Here is an 18,985-nt window from a genome sequence, read left to right as displayed (position 1 = left end):
GGTCGGTTCAAAGAAAAGGTCGTAAACAGTTCACAGAAAAGGTCGTAAAACAGTTCAAAGAAGAGGTCCCTGGAGGGGAGTCAGGTCCTGCTTCCTCTTTGCTTTGTAGATCTAGGGTCAAGACAATATATTTGTTGATTACAAAACATCAAAGAAACAGAACACCTTCATGTTGCTTCCCATCCTACACAGTGGAGTTTTACAAGTCTTCTTCTTGGTACGATCGAAGACAGCTTGTGTCTTCTCGCCGGGAACTCATGGCAACACAAAGTTTTGTGATAACTTAGATACAATAATTCTGACAGAGGAAGTGTAAAGACATTAGCAACATCTGGTAGGAAGCCCCCACAGGTAGGAGTAGAGAATAGGGATTGGCCGTCACCCGACTTAAACTGATCAGAGGAATAATAGGGAAAGATTGACTGTCCGGCTCCAAGGCTAGAGTAACGAAGAGTGGGGGTCTTCGTGTAAGGGGTATTTAGTCACAGTGGTCCGAGAGGACATCAGAAGAGTAATCAGGCACATACTCGTTCTCCTGGAAGCTGTAGTTCCAGTCTGGAAACAAATAGAGCTTTTTGTTTGACGATTCCTCGTTGGCGACCAACCAAATACCAACACGACCAAGAAATATACAACACTATCAAGCAACGCATCGGATGTTTTGGTATGATCTTACAGGGTTGTCTGTGACATCTGGAACTACTTTTCCAATCAGTTTTGCCTATTGACCTAAGTATGATACTATGATAAAATGTAAGATACATATGTGGGCCTTGGCTTTGCAGAACTGCTTCTTCATTGTCAAACTGCCCTGAGCAACACACGGCTCTTAAAAAGTCCTTACTAGAGGTGTCCAAAGCCACCATTTAAGACCTGCATCTCCTTTTAATTGGCCTGCAGAACATGCTTAAAAATAACAAGAAAATTAAACAATTAAACATTTGATTGTAAATTTACTAAAAATATCACAGTACCATTTGTCACCTACAACACTAAAGTTAAGATGAAAGCTGCTTTTTTCTTTAAATGTATACATACTTGTTTACATTGCATGGTTTTAGCCTGGTTATAAAATTCAATAACATAAAAATAGACCCAAAGTCCTTTGAATTTTCAGTATGGAGGCCAAATGGTTAAACTTGGCATGGCATAACTTGAGAAACTTCAAGGACTTCAGCCAAGATGAAGAAAATATTGCTATACCGGAAAGAGAACCGTTTTTTTTAATTATTATTTTATTAAATGTTATATATTGACTCAGGATTTCAATGAATCTTCAATACTCTTCCCTTAACAATTAAAATAAAAAAAATGTCATCATGAAATGCGAGAATTACTGGTTTATATAAAATAGCTATTTTGTTTTGTAATATGTTTTGTCCGACTGCAGGGAACATCGGAGCTGAATTGTCCTACAACAACGTGGGCATGTACATGTCATCGGATGCGGGGAATACCTGGAGACAGGTGAGAATGACATCATATTGAAGCAATTGTGAATTGTCTGTTGATATCCTCTTTGTGGACAAAGTCATGGAATTTTAGGTCAGGCTGATCAATTAACTACATTTTTTAGAGATACAACTTTTAAATCAGTCAAATTTGACCAGAACACAACACAATGGTAGAATGTATACTATCCATGTATAGAGAAAATACTTCAGGCAGTGATTTAGTGGAGGGAATACAACCTTTTTGAGCCCACTGCAACAAGCCAGCTATTTGACTACCACATTTACCCAGTGTTGTATAATTGCAACAATTATATAACAAGCTCTAAATGAAATTTGATGCATCTGTTCCACAACAACTACATATGTACATGCTCTAGACCAGGGGTGCTCATTACGTCGATCGCGAGCTACCGGTCGATCGCGGAGGGTGTGTCAGTCGATCACCAGCCAGGCATTAAAAAAATAGTCCTAAAAATGAGCGATCATAAATCTTCACTATGACGTCACTTTCGTCACTTGATTGACATTCACGGCACCCGAGGGTCTTCTGAGATGACGCTGGCTGCTGCCAGCTCATTAAAATTACCGACTGGAAGGCGAGAAACACTTTATTTCAACAGACTCTGGCGCCGTACCTGTCGTCAAAACTTCAAAGACCGACTGCACAGTTGCGCTAATAAAATAAGATTTTCAGAAAGCTGGCGTGCACAAGCTAGCAAGCTACGGAGTTTGCCGACAATATATTGCTTGTAAAGTGTATACAAAGGAGTACGGAAGCTGGACAAATAAGATGCCAAAAACCAACCACTTTCATGTGGTATTGGACAGAAAGGAGGACTTTTTTTCTCCTCCATTCGAAAATGCGGACGTTATCAGCACCACTGTCTGATTCCAATCAATGCAAGTCATCACAATCAGGTAATACACCAACTTATATTCTTGTCTTCATGAAAGAAAGGAATCTATATGTGTTAAACATGCTTGTATTATCTTTAAACACCTTTAACTTATTAACAATATTAACTATATGTGTTAAACATGCTTGTATTATCTTTAAACACCTTTAAGTTGTTAACAATATTAACTATATGTATTAAACATGCTTGTATTATCATTAAACACCTTTAATTTTTTAATAATATTAACTATATGTGTTAAACATGCTTGCATTATCATTAAACACCTTTAACTTGTTAACAATATTAACTATATGTATTAAACATTCTTGTATTATCATTAAACACCTTTAATTTTTTAACAATATTAACTATGTGTTAAACATGCTTGTATTATCATTAAACACCTTAAACTTGTTAACAATATTAACTATATGTATTAAACATGCTTGTATTATCATTAAACACCTTTAATTTTTTAACAATATTAACTATATGTGTTAAACATGCTTGCATTATCATTAAACACCTTTAACTTGTTAACAAAAATATATATTTCATAAATAAGTAAATAAAAATGATATATATGAATGAGGTAGATCCCCACGACTTGATCAATTGAAAAGTAGCTCGCCTGCAGAAAAAGTGTGAGCACCCCTGCTCTAGACATTATAATAACAACCAAAAAATATATAAAAAAACATTTTACTTACTTGAATCGGATGAATCCAGTCCAATGAAACAAATAGATATTGTTTGAAGGAAACCTTAAGAGGTTGTGTGAGTTCATGGCCAGAAGGCGTGACTTATAAACAAATGTACGATCCAATAGCCTTGTGAGACTGAACAATAGGACCCAATGACTATGTAAATGTGGTAAAAACAATAAATAAAATATAACAGATTGTTTTTTAGGATGGTTAAAGGTAAAGTTGTAAATTTACAGCAAGGGGTGTTACAGGGTTAAGATGCCAATGCATTGTGACAATCAATATCGATTAGCAAATGTTCAAAATGATTTTCCATTACAGCGAAATTACATAAAGAGAACCATAGCACCCAGACGAGGGGTGTCAAAATAATTTTAGATCGGGGCCACATGGAGAAAAATCTACTCCTGAGTGGGCCGGACTGGTAAAATCACGGCGCGATAACTTAAAAATTAAGACAACTTCAGATTGTTTTCTTTGTTTAAAAATAGAACAAGCATATTCTGAAAATGTACAAATCATAATGTTGTTGTTTTTTTTTACATTTACATGTTGCGGTTAATAGTATTCTATCTTTATTTGTTGTTATTTATACTTTCTGAATAAATTATGTGAGAATATTCATCAGTTAACTCATTGGTGTTAAGTTTCAATCTATCAAGATTGAAAGTTTATATACATAATGTCATGGCTGTATTGAGTTTCCAATAATTTCTACAACTCTTCTTTTTTTGTGATAGAGTGATTGGAGCACATACTTGTTTGTCACCAAAAAACATTCATGAAGTTTAGTTATTTTATTAATTTATTGTAGATCTACTGAACATGTGACCAAATCTGCTGGGTCAAATCACATGGACAAAGATAAGACCTTCTGGAGGACAGTTCTGTGGTCAGATGAATCAAAAATTTAGCTGTTTGGCCACAATATCCAGCAATATTTTTGGAGGAGAACAGGTGAGGCCTTAAATCCCAGGAACACCATATCTACCGTCAAGCATGGTGGTGGCAGTATTATGCTCTGGGCCTGTTTTGCTGCCAATGGAACTGGTGCTTTGCAGAAAGTAAATGGGACAATGAAAAACGGAGGATGTGGAAGTTGCTTCCTCGCAGTCCCACTGTCAGACACGGCACAGGAGCCCAGCGTGCAGGTTTTAACAAGGTTTTAATGATCATATGTTTTAACAAAGTCCTCTCTCCAGCAGGACGCGACTTTTCAGCCACGTCCGTATCCTCTCGCAACTACAACCTACAACCTGTTGTTTGGCATTCTGTATTGTTAGCATTGCATGTCCTGCATTGTCATTTACCACATTGCTCAAATCAATGGCTAACCAATGTCATGTCGAAGATAAAGCGAATCAACATAGTTCATCTCCACTAATTATTGCCCAGACAGTCTTGTTAGCACTAAGTGGAGGACCGAGTCCCATTGAGTCTTGCTATGTCTCTGTGGAAGTCGCTTCCTAGCACAGGAGCCAAGCATGCAGGTTTTAATAAGGTTTTAATAATAATGCTTCAACAAAAGTGTTTTTATCCAGTAGAACGTGATCTTTCAGTCACGTCCGTATCCTCTCTCTCTTCCTGCTTACTATTAAAGACAAGAGATAATTAGATTAACAAGCACCACCTGTGAAATCTAATCACCTGCCAGCTGTGTCTCGCCGTCAGCACTGCTACGCCCCCGTCTGATGGTGCTCTGTCCTCAGGACCATGGACAGAGGCGGTGGCCACATCTCCCTCCACAGAGGATTACCTCTAAATTCTTCAGGACAACCTAAAACCATCAGCCCGGAGGTTAGGTCTTGGGCACAGTTGGGTGTTCCAACAGACCAATGACCCCAAACACACATCAAAAGTGGTAAAGGAATGGCGAAATCAGGCTAGAATGAAGGTTTTAGAATGGCCTTCCCAAAGTCCTGACTTAAATGTGTGGACAATGCTGAAGAAACAAGTCCATGTCAGAAAACCAACAAATTTAACTGAACTGCACCAATTTTGTCAAGAGGAGTGGTCAAGAATTCAACCAGAAGCTTGTGGATGGCTACCAAAAGTGAAACTTGCCAAGGGACATGTAAGCAAATATTAACATTGTTGTATGTATACTTTTGACCTAGCAGATTTGCTCACATTTTTAGTAGACCCATAATAAATTCATAAAAGAACCAAACTTCATGAATGTTTTTTTTTTGTGACCAACAAGTATGTGCTCCAATCACTCTATCACATACAAATAATTGTAGAAATTATTGGAAACTCAAGACAGCCATGACATTATGTTCTTTACAAGTAAACTTTTGACCACGACTGTACATGTCGCGGTTAATAGAATTCTATCTTTATTTGTCGTTATTTATACTTTCTGAAACAATTAATTAATTGGTGTTAATTATAAATCCATTAAAATAAGAAAATAATATCAAATTACAGGATGTTATTTATGTAGTTTGCTCATTTTTTTTGTTACATATGTAGCATAATCTACAAAAATACAAAGAATTGCTATTGCGACATCTAGTGGACACATTTAGAACAGCAGTTTCTTTCATTCAACTATTTCGGCTCATTTTTAGACTTAGCAAACTCATCCCGCGGGCCGGATAGAACCTGGACGTTTTGACAAACGACATGTCAAGCAACAAAAACATTTTTTTCGACACACTCAACCATCCTCTCTCCCTGGCACCAACACACACACTGAGCCACTGAGGCGTTCAGGGTCACATAAACAGTCAGACACTCCCAACACTATACATAACTGACAGGTTGTGCTCGAGTGTATATGTAAAAGGGGGTATGGGGGCAAAATATTTATCGATAATTGGTCGTACTAGTCCTGTGGGGAGTGCTCAGAGAGTATGGGGTTTCGGACTGTCTGATTGTGGCGGTCCGCTCCCTGTATGATCAGTGTCAGAGCTTGGTTCGCATTGCCGGCAGTAAGTCGGACACGTTTCCGGTGAGGGTTGGACTCCGCCAAGGCTGCCCTTTGTCACCGATTCTGTTCATAACTTTTATGGACAGAATTTCTAGGCGCAGTCAAGGCGTTGAGGGGATCCGGTTTGGTGGCTGCAGGATTAGGTCTCTGCTTTTTGCAGATGATTTGGTCCTGATGGCTTCATCTGGCCAGGATCTTCAGCTCTCACTGGATCGGTTCGCAGCTGAGTGTGAAGCGACTGGGATGAGAATCAGCACCTCCAAGTCCGAGTCCATGGTTCTCGCCCGGAAAAGGGTGGAGTGCCATCTACGGGTTGGGGAGGAGATCTTGCCCCAAGTGGAGGAGTTCAAGTACCTCGGAGTCTTGTTCACGAGTGAGGGAAGAGTGGATCGTGAGATCGACAGGCGGATCGGTGCGGCGTCTTCAGTAATGCGGACGCTGTATCGATCCGTTGTGGTGAAGAAGGAGCTGAGCCGGAAGGCAAAGCTCTCAATTTACCGGTCGATCTACGTTCCCATCCTCACCTATGGTCATGAGCTTTGGGTTATGACCGAAAGGACAAGATCACGGGTACAAGCGGCCGAAATGAGTTTCCTCCGCCGGGTGGCGGGGCTCTCCCTTAGAGATAGGGTGAGAAGCTCTGTCATCCGGGGGGAGCTCAAAGTAAAGCCGCTGCTCCTCCGCATCGAGAGGAGCCAGATGAGGTGGTTCGGGCATCTGGTCAGGATGCCACCCGAGCGCCTCCCTAAGGAGGTGTTTAGGGCATGTCCGACCGGTAGGAGGCCACGAGGAAGACCCAGGACACGTTGGGAAGACTATGTCTCCCGGCTGGCCTGGGAACGCCTCGGGATCCCCCGGGAGGAGCTGGACGAAGTGGCTGGGGAGAGGGAAGTCTGGGCTTCCCTGCTTAGGCTGCTGCCCCCGCGACCCGACCTCGGATAAGCGGAAGAAGATGGATGGATGGATGGATGGATGGTCTTACTAATCGTAATAAGTAGGGGTTTCGTGATCTGACTCCAGGACTTTAATCCAGCAGTGTCCTGATCCAGTCAAGAAACCCCTACAGGGGTTTCTAGCTCGCACAGCTTAAGTGTGTCCATACTCGGTGCAAAACCTATCCTATAAGTGTCTAAGTTTGGCCTGAATGGCGGCAAATAAACTGCTTGCATACAAATATCCCTACAGGACAAGAAAAACAAAAATTAAACGTGCAATACCTGACCCAAGCCAGAGAGAGCAGGAGACAAGAAGCTATGCTAACGGCTAAGATGGCTATAACGTAATGTAGAAAAAGTGCTTTGTAGAGAAGTCCGATATTATCAGCCGATAAATGCTTTAAAATGTAATATCGGAAATTATCAGTATCGGTTTCAAAAAGTAAAATGTATGACTTTGACGGACGTAGGGAGAAGTACAGAGCGCCAATAAACCTTAAAGGCACTGCCTTTGCATGCCGGCCCAATCGCATAATATCTACGCCATACAGGTCACACTGAGGGTGGCCGTATAAAGAACTTTAACACTGTTACAAATATGCGCCACACTGTGAACCCACACCAAACAAGAATGACAAACACATTTCGGGAGAACATCCGCACCGTAACACAACATAAACGCAACAGAACAAATACCCAGAAACCCTTGCAGCACTAACTCTTCCGGGACGCTACAATATAAACCCCCCGCTGCCCCCTTCAAACCCCGCCCCCCCCCCCCCCCCCAAACCCAACCCCGCCCACCTCAACATTCTCATGCTCTCTCAGGGTGAGCATGTCCCAAATTCCAAGCTGCTGTTTTGAGGCATGTTAAAAAAAAATAGTGCACTTTGTGACTTCAATAATAAATATGGCAGTGCCATGTTGGCATTTTTTTTCCATAATTTGAGTTGATTTATTTTGGAAAAACTTGCTACATTGTTTAATGCATCAAGCGGGGCATCACAACAAAATTAGGCATAATAATGTGTTAATTCTACGACTGTATATATCGGTATCGGTTGATATCGGAATCGGTAATTAAGAGTTGGACAATATCGAAAAAAAGCAAAAAAGCCATTATCGGACATTTCTAGTGCTTAGTGTACTTCAACAGAAGTATAGCTGGAACCACGTTACTGTACTGTACTGTATTGGTACTTTATTAAAGCATCTCCAGAGAGAATAATACAACTACGACTCTTCGCAAACCGCAGCCAAATAGCTTTTTATTTAAAAAACATACACAATACAGTCGTGGTCAAAAGTTGACATACACTTGTAAAGAACATAATGTCATGGCTGTCTTGAGTTTCCAATAATTTCTACAACTCTTATTTTTTTGTGATAGAGTGATTGGAGCACATACTTGTTGGTACAAAAAAAAAAACATTCATGAAGTTTGGTCCTTTTATGAATTTATTATGGGTCTACTGAAAATGTGAGAAAATCTGCTGGGTCAAAAGTATACATACAGCAATGTTAATATTTGCTTACATGTCCCTTGGCAAGTTTCACTTTTGGTAGCCATCCACAAGCTTCTGGTTGAATTTTTGACCACTCCTCTTGACAAAATTGGTGCAGTTCAGCTAAATTTGTTGGTTTTCTGACATTGACTTGTTTCTTCAGCATTGTCCACACGTTTAAGTCAGGACTTTGGGAAGGCCATTCTAAAACCTTAATTCTAGCCTGATTTAGCCATTCCTTTACCACTTTTGACGTGTGTTTGGGGGTCATTGTCCTGTTGGAACACCCAACTGTGCCCAAGACCCAACCTCCATGCTGATGATTTTAGGTTGTCCTGAAGAATTTAGAGGTAATCCTCCTTTTACATTGTCCCATTTACTCTCTGTAAAGCACCAGTTCCATTGGCAGCAAAACAGGCCCAGAGCATAATACTACCACCACCATGCTTGACGGGAGGAATAGTGTTCCTGGGATTAAAGACCTCACCTTTTTTCCTCCAAACATATTGCTGGGTATTGTGGCCAAACAGCTCAATTTTTGTTTCATCTGACCACAGAACTTTTCTCCAGAAGGTCTTATCTTTGTCCATGTGATGTCGGATGTGGATGGCTACCAAAAGCGCCTTATTGCAGTGAAACTTGCCAAAGGACATGTAACCAAATATTAGCATTGCTGTATTTATAATTTAGACCCAGCAGATTTGGTCACATTTTCAGTAGACCAATAATACATTTATAAAAGAACCAAACTTCATGAATGTTTTTGGGACCAACAAGTATGTGCTCCAATCACTCTATCACAAAAAAATAAGAGTTGTAGAAATGATTGCAAAATCAAGACAACCATAACATTATGTTCTTTACAAGTGTATGTAAACTTTTGACCACAACAAAAATGGCAGGTTAACAATAGTTACAAAATGTATTTTGTAACCTATAACAAATGTATCATTATTATAATTATATAAATCACAACATATGTTGTGATTTATATATATATATATATATATATATATATATATATACATATATATAGTAATAGGTTGTAATACTACACCTTCTTATTCAATGTGTTTTCTTTATCTTCATGACTATTTACATTGTAGATTGTCACTGAAAATATCAAAACTATAAATGACCACATGAGGAGTTATGTACTTAACAAAAAAGATGAAATAACCGAAAACATGTTTTATATTGTAGTTTCTTCAAAATAGCCACCCTTTGCTCTGAATACCTTTTTGCACACTCGTGGCATTCTCTCCATGAGCTTCAAGAGGTCGTTAGCTGAAATGGTTTTCACTTCACAGGTGTCATAGTTTTGATGCCTTCAGTGACAATCTACAAGGTAAATAGTCTTGAAAATAAAAAAAAACACATTGAAATGAGAAGTTGTGTCCAAACTTGGCCTGTACTGTGTATGTGTATATATATATAGTATTTATATATATATATATATATATATATATATATATATATATATATATATATATATATATATATATATATATATATATATATATTTCGTAATATGGATTGTAGGCCATAACGCACAATCCTATTATTATCAGCCCTTGTCGGTGGTGAGTAATGCCAGGTTTAAATATTTTATTCAACTGTAGAAAAATGTAGAATATTATTTTCACTGTTACAAATATGCGCCACACTGTGAACCCACACCAAACAAGAATGACAAACACATTTCGGAAGAACATCCGCACTGTACCACAACATAAACACAACAGAACAAATACCCAGAACCCCTTGCAGCACTAACTCTTCCGGGACGCTACAATATACACCCCCCGCTACCCTCTACAAACCCCGCCCCCCCAAACCCAACCCTGCCCACCTCAACCTCCTCATGCTCTCTCAGGGAGAGCATGTCCCAAATTCCAAGCTGCTGTTTTGAGGCATGTTAAAAAAAATAATGCACTTTGTGACTTTAATAATAAATATGGCAGTTGCAGTTGCATTTTTTTCCATAACTTGAGTTGATTTATTTTGGAAAACCTTGTTACATTATTTAATGCATCCGGCGGGGCATCACAACAAAATTAGGCATAATAATGTGTTAATTCCACGACTGTATATATCGGTATCGGTTGATATCGGAATTGGTAATTAAGAGTTGGACAATATTGAAATATCGGATATTGCCAAAAAAGCCATTATCGGACATCTCTAGTATATATTAAACAGTTTTTTTCAAGAATGTTTTTGCAATACTCTAAGAATGTTTGTCTTGTTCAGATTTTTGAAGAGGAGCATAATGTTTGGTTTTTGGATAGAGGAGGAGCCCTCGTTGCTGTTAAACAACCCTCCGTGCCAACCAAACACTTATGGTAAGTGAATATTTCTTTTTTGGGTTGAATTTTATATCACTTTTCATATTCCCATTGCTACTGTTTGTGAATTAAACTGCGGACGGATATGCTTCTGACTCCAGTGGAACCTTGATTGACGATAACCTCACTGTACAAACTAATTTTAATTTACGAAACACAGACCAAATTTAAACATGCTTTGGTGGACGAACCTTGTCTCGGTGTACAAACCAGTCTGGTGTATAAAGAGAGTATGGTCAACTCTGTTTGAGACGATCTCCTCAATGATTGGTCAGAAGGCACTCATGTGACTACAGGGTGCCATGACTACTACCAACTTTGAGATTGTCCTATGTGTTTGTGGAAGTCGCTTCCGAGCGGTTCCACTGACAGACACGGCACCGGAACCAAGCCTGCAGGTTTAACAAGGTTTTAATGATTTCCATCAACAAAGGTTCTCTCTCTTACTAGAATGTGACTTTTCAGTCCCATCCGTATCCTCCTTCCCTCCTGCACCCGGCCGCTCACTGTTAAAGACAACAAATGATTAGATTAACACCTGTGCAATCTAATCATCTGCCGGCTGTGTCTCGCCGTCAGCACATGCCACGCCCCCGTCTGATGGCGCTCTGTTTTCAGCACCATGGACAGAGGCTCCTGCAAGCGCGCTGATCACACTCCCTCTCCACAGTGTTGTTTTCTGACATCTATAAATGGTAAATGGGTTATACTTTGTTGCGTTTGGACCAGATGTTCCTCCCAGGGAATTTAAGTTGCTGGTCACTCCCAAGTTCTTTTGATGACACATAAGCTGAGTTCAATTTGACCACCAGACAGAATGGGTATTTTGTAATTTATTTTCAAAGCTTTGAAAATAAACGACACCAATCCAGTACAGCAAGCGTTCACTCGCGCAGCTAAAATGATCTAATATAAAATACGGAAAACTTCTCATCTATAAAGTTTCTCTTGCTCCCATCCTCGTTGTCCCTCCCTCCAGCCCGAACACAAGCCCATTGTCTTCCTCAGCTGGACACAGGAACAGATAAGGAAATGAGTATCTGTCCTCCTCACATTCCTAAAGTCAAGGTAACTCACAGTGGACTTGCGGACAACCAGAAAGAAAACAAATGGAAAAACACTAGCTGTTTTCTAATAAGACTATGAATAAAGAAGTAACACTTAAATATGGATATATGTAAATATGTGCCTCCGTCAACTTGTATAGCCCTTTTCTACTTTCAAGGTAATCAAAGCGCTTTGACACTATTTCCACATTCACCCATTCACACACACATTCACACACTGATGGCGGGAGCTGCCATGCAAGGCGCTAACCAGCACCCATCAGGAGCAAGGGTGAAGTGTCTTGCTCAGGACACAACGGACATGACGAGGTTGGTACTAGGTGGGGATTGAACCAGGGACCCTCGGGTCGCGCACGGCCATTCTTCCACTGCGCCACGCCGTCCCACAGGTCTAGATGTGTGTGTCCAAGTTAAAGGAAACGGCAGGCTGTCTTCTTCTAATGGATTTATTACAATCTATGCAAGATGGGTAACGTTTGCTGTGGTCTGGAACAACATGGCACACAAACAACTATGAGAAATGCAGCCAATGTTACAGACAGATAATGTGTCATGAGACGTGCAAATATAAATAAAATATACAGAGGACAAAAGTGAAGGAAATTAAATTAGCTCAAATGAGGCATAATGATGCAATATGTACCAGCCTAAATAGCATGTTAGCACTGATTAGCTTGCAAGCATGGATTGACCAAATATGTCTGATTAGCACTCCAGTAAATCAATAAAATCAACAAAGCTCACTTTTGTGCATTTACGCACAGCATAAAACGTTTGGTCGACAAAACGAGACAAAGAAGGAGTGGCATAAAACACGTCTTTGTGTGGCAGCATTGGAGAAAGTTGTACATGTAAACAAACTACGATGAGTTGAAGGATCGCTGAAATTAGTAGGACAAAACGGTGCTTGCCAAATACTCTCATCAGTGATGCATGTATAACATAAACCGTGGGATTTCGAAGAATTAGGAAGGTTTGTGTCATGTTTGCTCGCCTACAGAAAATATATTAAAAGAAAAAAAAAGAAAAAATCTTCTTTTTTTTCCATTTTCACACTAGGGCGGCGCTAAAGAGCCGCATGCAGCTCTCGAGATGCGGGTTGCTGACCCCCGAAATAGACAGACATTGAATGAGTAAAATAAACCAAATTTTGGGTGTAATAATAGATGAGAAAATGAACAAAAATGCTCATAAAAAATATGCAACATTAAGTATCTGGAAATATGTTAATAATGAATAAAGCAAAATATGATTGGCCACACTAAATGGTCTCTAGTGTGTGAATGTGAGTGTGAATGTTGTCTGTCTATCTGTGTTGGCCCTGCGATGAGATGGCAACTTGTCCAGGGTGTACCCCGCCTTCCACCAGAATGCAGCTGGGATAGGCTCCAGCACCCCCACAATCCCGAGAGGGATAAGCGGTGTTAAATGAATGGATGGATGTTCTGGGCCAGAAATCACTTCATATTCTCTGCTGCTCGCCAGTGTTACCATATATGAGGTATTGTGCAGAAATATGGGAAAATAACTACAAAAGTACACTTATTCACTTAGCATGTTACAAAAAAGAAAGAGATTACAAATACATTAGAGGCAGCCACCACAGTTGACATACTTCTCACAAAAGTCACAATTTCTCCGTAATTGTTGATCCAAATGAAGATGTTGGCAAAATAAGGGTAATAAGTTATTTTTTTGGTCAATGTGTGTATTTTTTTTATTCATTGGCAGTGCACCTTATAAACTGGTGTGCCCTATGGTCCGGAAAATATGGTATTAGTAATGTGTCTAATACAGTGGTTCTTAAAGGGGAACATTATCACAATTTCAGAAGGGTTAAAACCATTAAAAATCAGTTCCCAGTGGCTTATTTTATTTTTCGAAGTTTTTTTCAAAATTTCACCCATCACGCAATATCCCTTAAAAAAAGCTTCAAAGTGCCTGATTTTAACCATCGTTATATACACCCGTCCATTTTCCTGTGACGTCACACAGTGATTCCAATACAAACAAACATGGCGGAAAGAACAGCAAGCTATAGCGACATTAGCTCGGATTTAGACTCGGATTTCAGCGGCGTAAGCGATTCAACAGATTACGCATGATTTGAAACGGATGGTTGTAGTGTGGAGGCAGGTAGCGAAAACGAAATTGAAGAAGAAACTGAAGCTATTGAGCCATATCGGTTTGAACCGTATGCAAGCGAAACCGACGAAAACGACACGACAGCCAGCGGCACGGGAGAAAGCGAGGACGAATTCGGCGATCGCCTTCTAACCAACGATTGGTATGTGTTTGTTTGGCATTAAAGGAAACTAACAGCTATGAACTAGGTTTACAGCATATGAAATACATTTGGCAACAACATGCACTTTGAGAGTGCAGACAGCCCATTTCAGGGGCGCTAAGAACATATATTTTTCCACGATTTCCGCACTCAGGTTAACCATACCTAAATAGACACACAATACTGCATTACACAAGACTACCCGAAAGTACTCGAATGATTGAAAAAAATAAATGTTTTTAAGCTAAATTATTGGTAAACACAGTTTATGTATAATGATTTACGTAAAACTGCGAGTAATGAATAAAGTTTTAATCAATTAATATATTCTGTAGACATACCCTCATCCGCTCTCTTTTCCTGAAAGCTGATCCGTCCAGTTTTGGAGTTGATGTCAGCATCTGCTTTGAGTGTCGCAGGATATCCACACATTCTTGCCATCTCTGTCGTATTATAGCTTTCGTCGGTAAAGTGTGCGGAACAAACGACTGACCATTTTGTTGGCTTTCCCCACAGCCTCGTATTTTGATTAAATTTCGTCCAATTTCTTGCCACTATCGCATCTTTGGGCCACTGGTGCAACTTGAATCCGTCCCTGTTCGTGTTGTTACACCCTCCGACAACACACCGACGAAAGTGAGAAATTGGCGGATTGCTTCCCGATGTGACGTCACGTTGTGACGTCATCGCTCCGAGAGCGAATAATAGAAAGGCGTTTCATTCGCCAAAATTCACCCATTTAGAGTTCGGAAATCGGTTAAAAAAATATATGGTCTTTTTTCTGCTACATCAAGGTATATATTGACGCTTACATAGGTCTGGTAATAATGTCCCCCTTTAACCTTGTTGGAGGTACGGAACCCCACCAGTTTCATATGCGCCTTCACCGAACCCTTCTTTAGTGAAAAATAAATTCAAGACAAATGTATGTTTTTTTACTGGTGCACAAAATGAACCGTACATGAAAATCACCTTGTTCAAAGAACAACACAAACACAGTGCATGAACTCACAACAAATTACACACCTGCAAATCAGATGGAAAATTAGAGGGAAAATTGTTTGGGGGTATCCATAATACGCCGATAGGGAGAAGTTTTTATTTACATGATGATTTGGGTGTGTCTTGACCTCAGCGGCGGAGGCTCCGCCGAACCCCTGAGGCCGACTCACCGAACCCCTAGGGTTCGATCGAACCCAGGTTAAGAACCACTGGTCTAATATTTTGCATGTTTACTCGATTTACTCTATCCTGTGATAATCGACATTAAAGCTTCACTACAGAAGAAAACATGTCTGATCATTGGAGGAGTTGTCTATCTGCCTCGCTGCGAGGAAATTGCGAGGGCAGAATAGTAAAAAGGCTACTCTTCACGGCACACAGTGCAGCTCCTGTCTTCAGACAATTCGGAGGTCTGATCCGTCTGCTCCCACTCATCAACACGGTCCTGCAACTCGCAGATCGCCAAGGCTACCGAGGAGGCAGAAGCTGCACATGCCAGAGCCGAGTTTGCACATACGGAAATTGAACAAAATGCCAAATTTGAAGCCCTTAGTGAAGAAAAGGAAGCAGAGGCTGCTCTTGCTGAAACTAATTTGTCTGAAGCGGCTGTAGCAGAGGTGGCTTTAAATGGTAGCATGTGTTCCCCACGTACACAAAATCAAAAACATGAAGACTCTTAGCCAAAGAGGCTTCCTCCCCGAATCACCAAAACAATGACTTTGCTAACCTTGCTAGATTCCTGGTCAAAATTGGACTTGTCCCAGACGGTTTGACAAGATTCACAGACAAGGCTGAGGACAAATGGGTGTGGAAAGCAGCATTTAACAATACCATAAAGGGGTTCAACTTAAAGCCTCGAAGAACTAGATCTGCTGACTCGGTGGCTTGGGGAAGAGTCTTCTACACACGCCGAACCCATCCACTCAATATCTTAACAACCCAACAGAGGGCTTGCACAGAGTCTGGGTAAGACTAGAGGAAGGCTTCGAGGCTATAGAAAGGTCACTACTTGACAGACTTGAACAGATCCCGAGGGTCTCCAATAAAGAGCCACCAAACTCAGACTTGGGTGACTTACTATCTGAAGTAGATGCAGCCAAATGTGTAGTGTATTTGGACACCTCACGTGGCATTGCCCCAGTCATAGACAAGCTACTGATAAAATCTACAAGACAAGTGGATGTCAGGAGGGACAAGATTTAAACAAAAGCATAATGTGAGTTTGCCACCATTTTCATTCTTCTGTCGCTTTATACAGGATGACGCCAAAATGAGAAATTACCCCAGTTTTAAAGGCCTACTGAAATGTGATTTTCTTATTTAAACGGGGATAGCAGGTCCATTGTATGTGTCATACTTGAACATTTCGCGATATTGCCATATTTTTGCTGAAAGTATTTAGTAGAGAACATCGACGATAAAGTTTGCAACTTTTGGTCGCTGATAAAAAAAGCCTTGCCTGTACCGGAAGTAGCAGACGATATGCGCGTGACGTCACAGGTTGTGGAGCTCCTCACATCTGCACATTGTTTACAATCATGGCCACCAGCAGCGAGAGCGATTCGGACCGAGAAAGTGACAATTTCCCCATTAGTTTGAGCGAGGATGAAATATTTGTGGATGAGGAAAGTGAGAGTGAAGGACTAGAGGGCAGTGGGAGCGATTCAGATAGGAAAGATGCTGTGAGAGGCGGGTGGGACCTGATATTCAGCTGGGAATGACTAAAACAGTAAATAAACACAAGACTCTATTAGCCACAACACAACCAGGCTAATATTTAATATGCCACAAATTAATCCCGCATAACAAACACCTCCCCCCTCCCGTTCATATAACCCGCCAATACAACTCAAACACCTGCACAACACACTCAATCCCAAAGCCCAAAGTACCGTTCACCTCCCCAAAGTTCATACAGCACATATATTTCCCCAAAGTCCCCAAAGTTACGTACGTGACATGCACATAGCAGCACGCAAGTACGGGCAAGCGATCAAATGTTTGGGAGCCGCAGCTGCATGCATACTCACGGTACCGCGTCTGCGCATCCAACTCAAAGTCCTCCTGGTAAGAGTCTCTGTTGTCCCTGTTCTCCACAGGCCAATGGTAAAGCTTGACTGTCATCTTCCGGGAATATAAACAATGAAACACCGGCTGTGTTATCTGGCACAATAGTCAGGGGGTGCATTCTACGGCGGGGGTGTTTTATCCGGCACAACACCTGCCGCAATACACGGTATAGGGGTGGTATAGCTCGGTTGGTAGAGCGGCCGTGCCAGCAACTTGAGGGTTGCAGGTTCGATCCCCGCTTACGCCATCCTAGTCACTGCCGTTGTGTCCTTGGGCAAGACACTTTACCCACCTGCTCCCAGTGCCACCCACACTTGTTTAACTGTAACTTAGATATTGGGTTCACTATGTAAAGTGCTTTGAGTCACTTGAGAAAAAGCGCTATATAAATGTAATTCACTTCACTTCACTACACCGCTTCCCACCTACAGCTTTCTTCTTTGCTGTCTCCATTGTTCATTGAACAAATTGCAAAAGATTCACCAACACAGATGTCCAGAATACTATGGAATTTTGCGATGAAAACAGACGACTTAATAGCTGGCCACCCTGCTGTCCCAAAATGTCCTCTACAATCCGTGACGTCACGCGCAGACGTCGTCATACCGAGACGTTTTCAGCAGGATATCTCGCGCGAAATTTAAATTTGCACTTTAGTAAGCTAACCCGGCCGTATTGGCATGTGTTGCAATGTTAAGATTTCATCATTGATATATAAACTATCAGACTGCGTGGTCGGTAGTAGTGGGTTTCAGTAGGCCTTTAAGTTGCACATTCAATGTCCATATGCACTACAGTCCCCACAGTTAGCAATTACGGAACAAATCCAATTAACTTGTTTTAATCAGTTCCAGAGCTCCTGTTGCTGACCAACATCTACAAAATTAACTAATTCATTGCATTCACAGACAGTGTCCCATTCATATGAATCCACACCCACTAAAGAAGTGTAGAGCTTTAGTGAAAAGCCATTAAAGGAGCGCAAAGCCTACCTAAAAGAGAACAACATGTTTCCGCTGTTGCGATAAATCCATTCACCAAGTTAGTGTAATAAGTTAAATGTTCCGAGTGGGCCAGCGACAAACATATTGCAGCACTGCACTCAAGCCCAGCGCCATGGATAGAACCAAACGTACCGGCTCAAAATACAACTACACTCTAAGGCAAGGACCAGAGGAAGGACCACAGTGGGGAGAACAATACATGCACTCTCAGCATGCACTCAAATATGTCTGGTGTACGTCAATCCAAAGAGACACCTGGCGCACAAACAAGTTTAATGGCCCGGTCAATGATCCATTCGCTCTGAAACTTGCACTTGGGTGGGTTAATGTTGGGGAAATTTGTTTGGGGGAAGCTGAGGAACCAAATCCTGTTGGCTCATACAAGACCACTGTCTAAGAGAATAGGTGTCCAGGTCTCCTGCCACCCTGTCAGAACAGGTTTCAAGTTAAAGAGCAGTTCCAGTCATGTAATGAACCCTGGGATACTTGCAGCTCATGTCAAATCGCTGAGACCATCTTTCAAATGAGCGAGAGAGATACAATGCTCGCTATACCAAGGACCAATCATTTCTAAAGATCATGAAACAAAACTTTTGCTGAGACGACACAAACAGCTGGATGACTCCATTTCCTCCACGCCAAAGTCTCATTTTAGCTATCCATCGCTTTGAGTCACTGTGCCGCACACTAAAGAAATACTTGGAAGTGGAGAAACACAACAACAATGCTGAGGTCAAACTTGCACCCAAACCCGACAGTCCATCAGGGATGA

At 41.0% G+C, this 18,985-nt stretch overlaps 1 protein-coding gene across 2 annotated transcripts in view; it reads left to right on the top strand.

Moving 5' to 3' along the window:
* sorcs3a (sortilin related VPS10 domain containing receptor 3a) overlaps positions 1-18,985 on the top strand; it is an 850,680-nt gene that overhangs the window by 703,484 nt on the left and 128,211 nt on the right. For both annotated transcript variants that reach the window (XM_061977170.2, XM_061977173.2), the window contains exons 12-13: positions 1,391-1,467; positions 10,689-10,780. In XM_061977170.2, the coding sequence (XP_061833154.2) occupies positions 1,391-1,467; positions 10,689-10,780 (169 nt within the window). The remainder of the gene's footprint in view (positions 1-1,390; positions 1,468-10,688; positions 10,781-18,985) is intronic.

This window comes from Nerophis lumbriciformis, linkage group LG16 (assembly GCF_033978685.3).
Source record: "Nerophis lumbriciformis linkage group LG16, RoL_Nlum_v2.1, whole genome shotgun sequence".
Classification (NCBI taxonomy): domain Eukaryota; kingdom Metazoa; phylum Chordata; class Actinopteri; order Syngnathiformes; family Syngnathidae; genus Nerophis; species Nerophis lumbriciformis.
The sequence above is the reverse complement of the archived record's forward strand: the minus strand, read 5'-3'. Positions and strand labels throughout refer to the sequence as shown.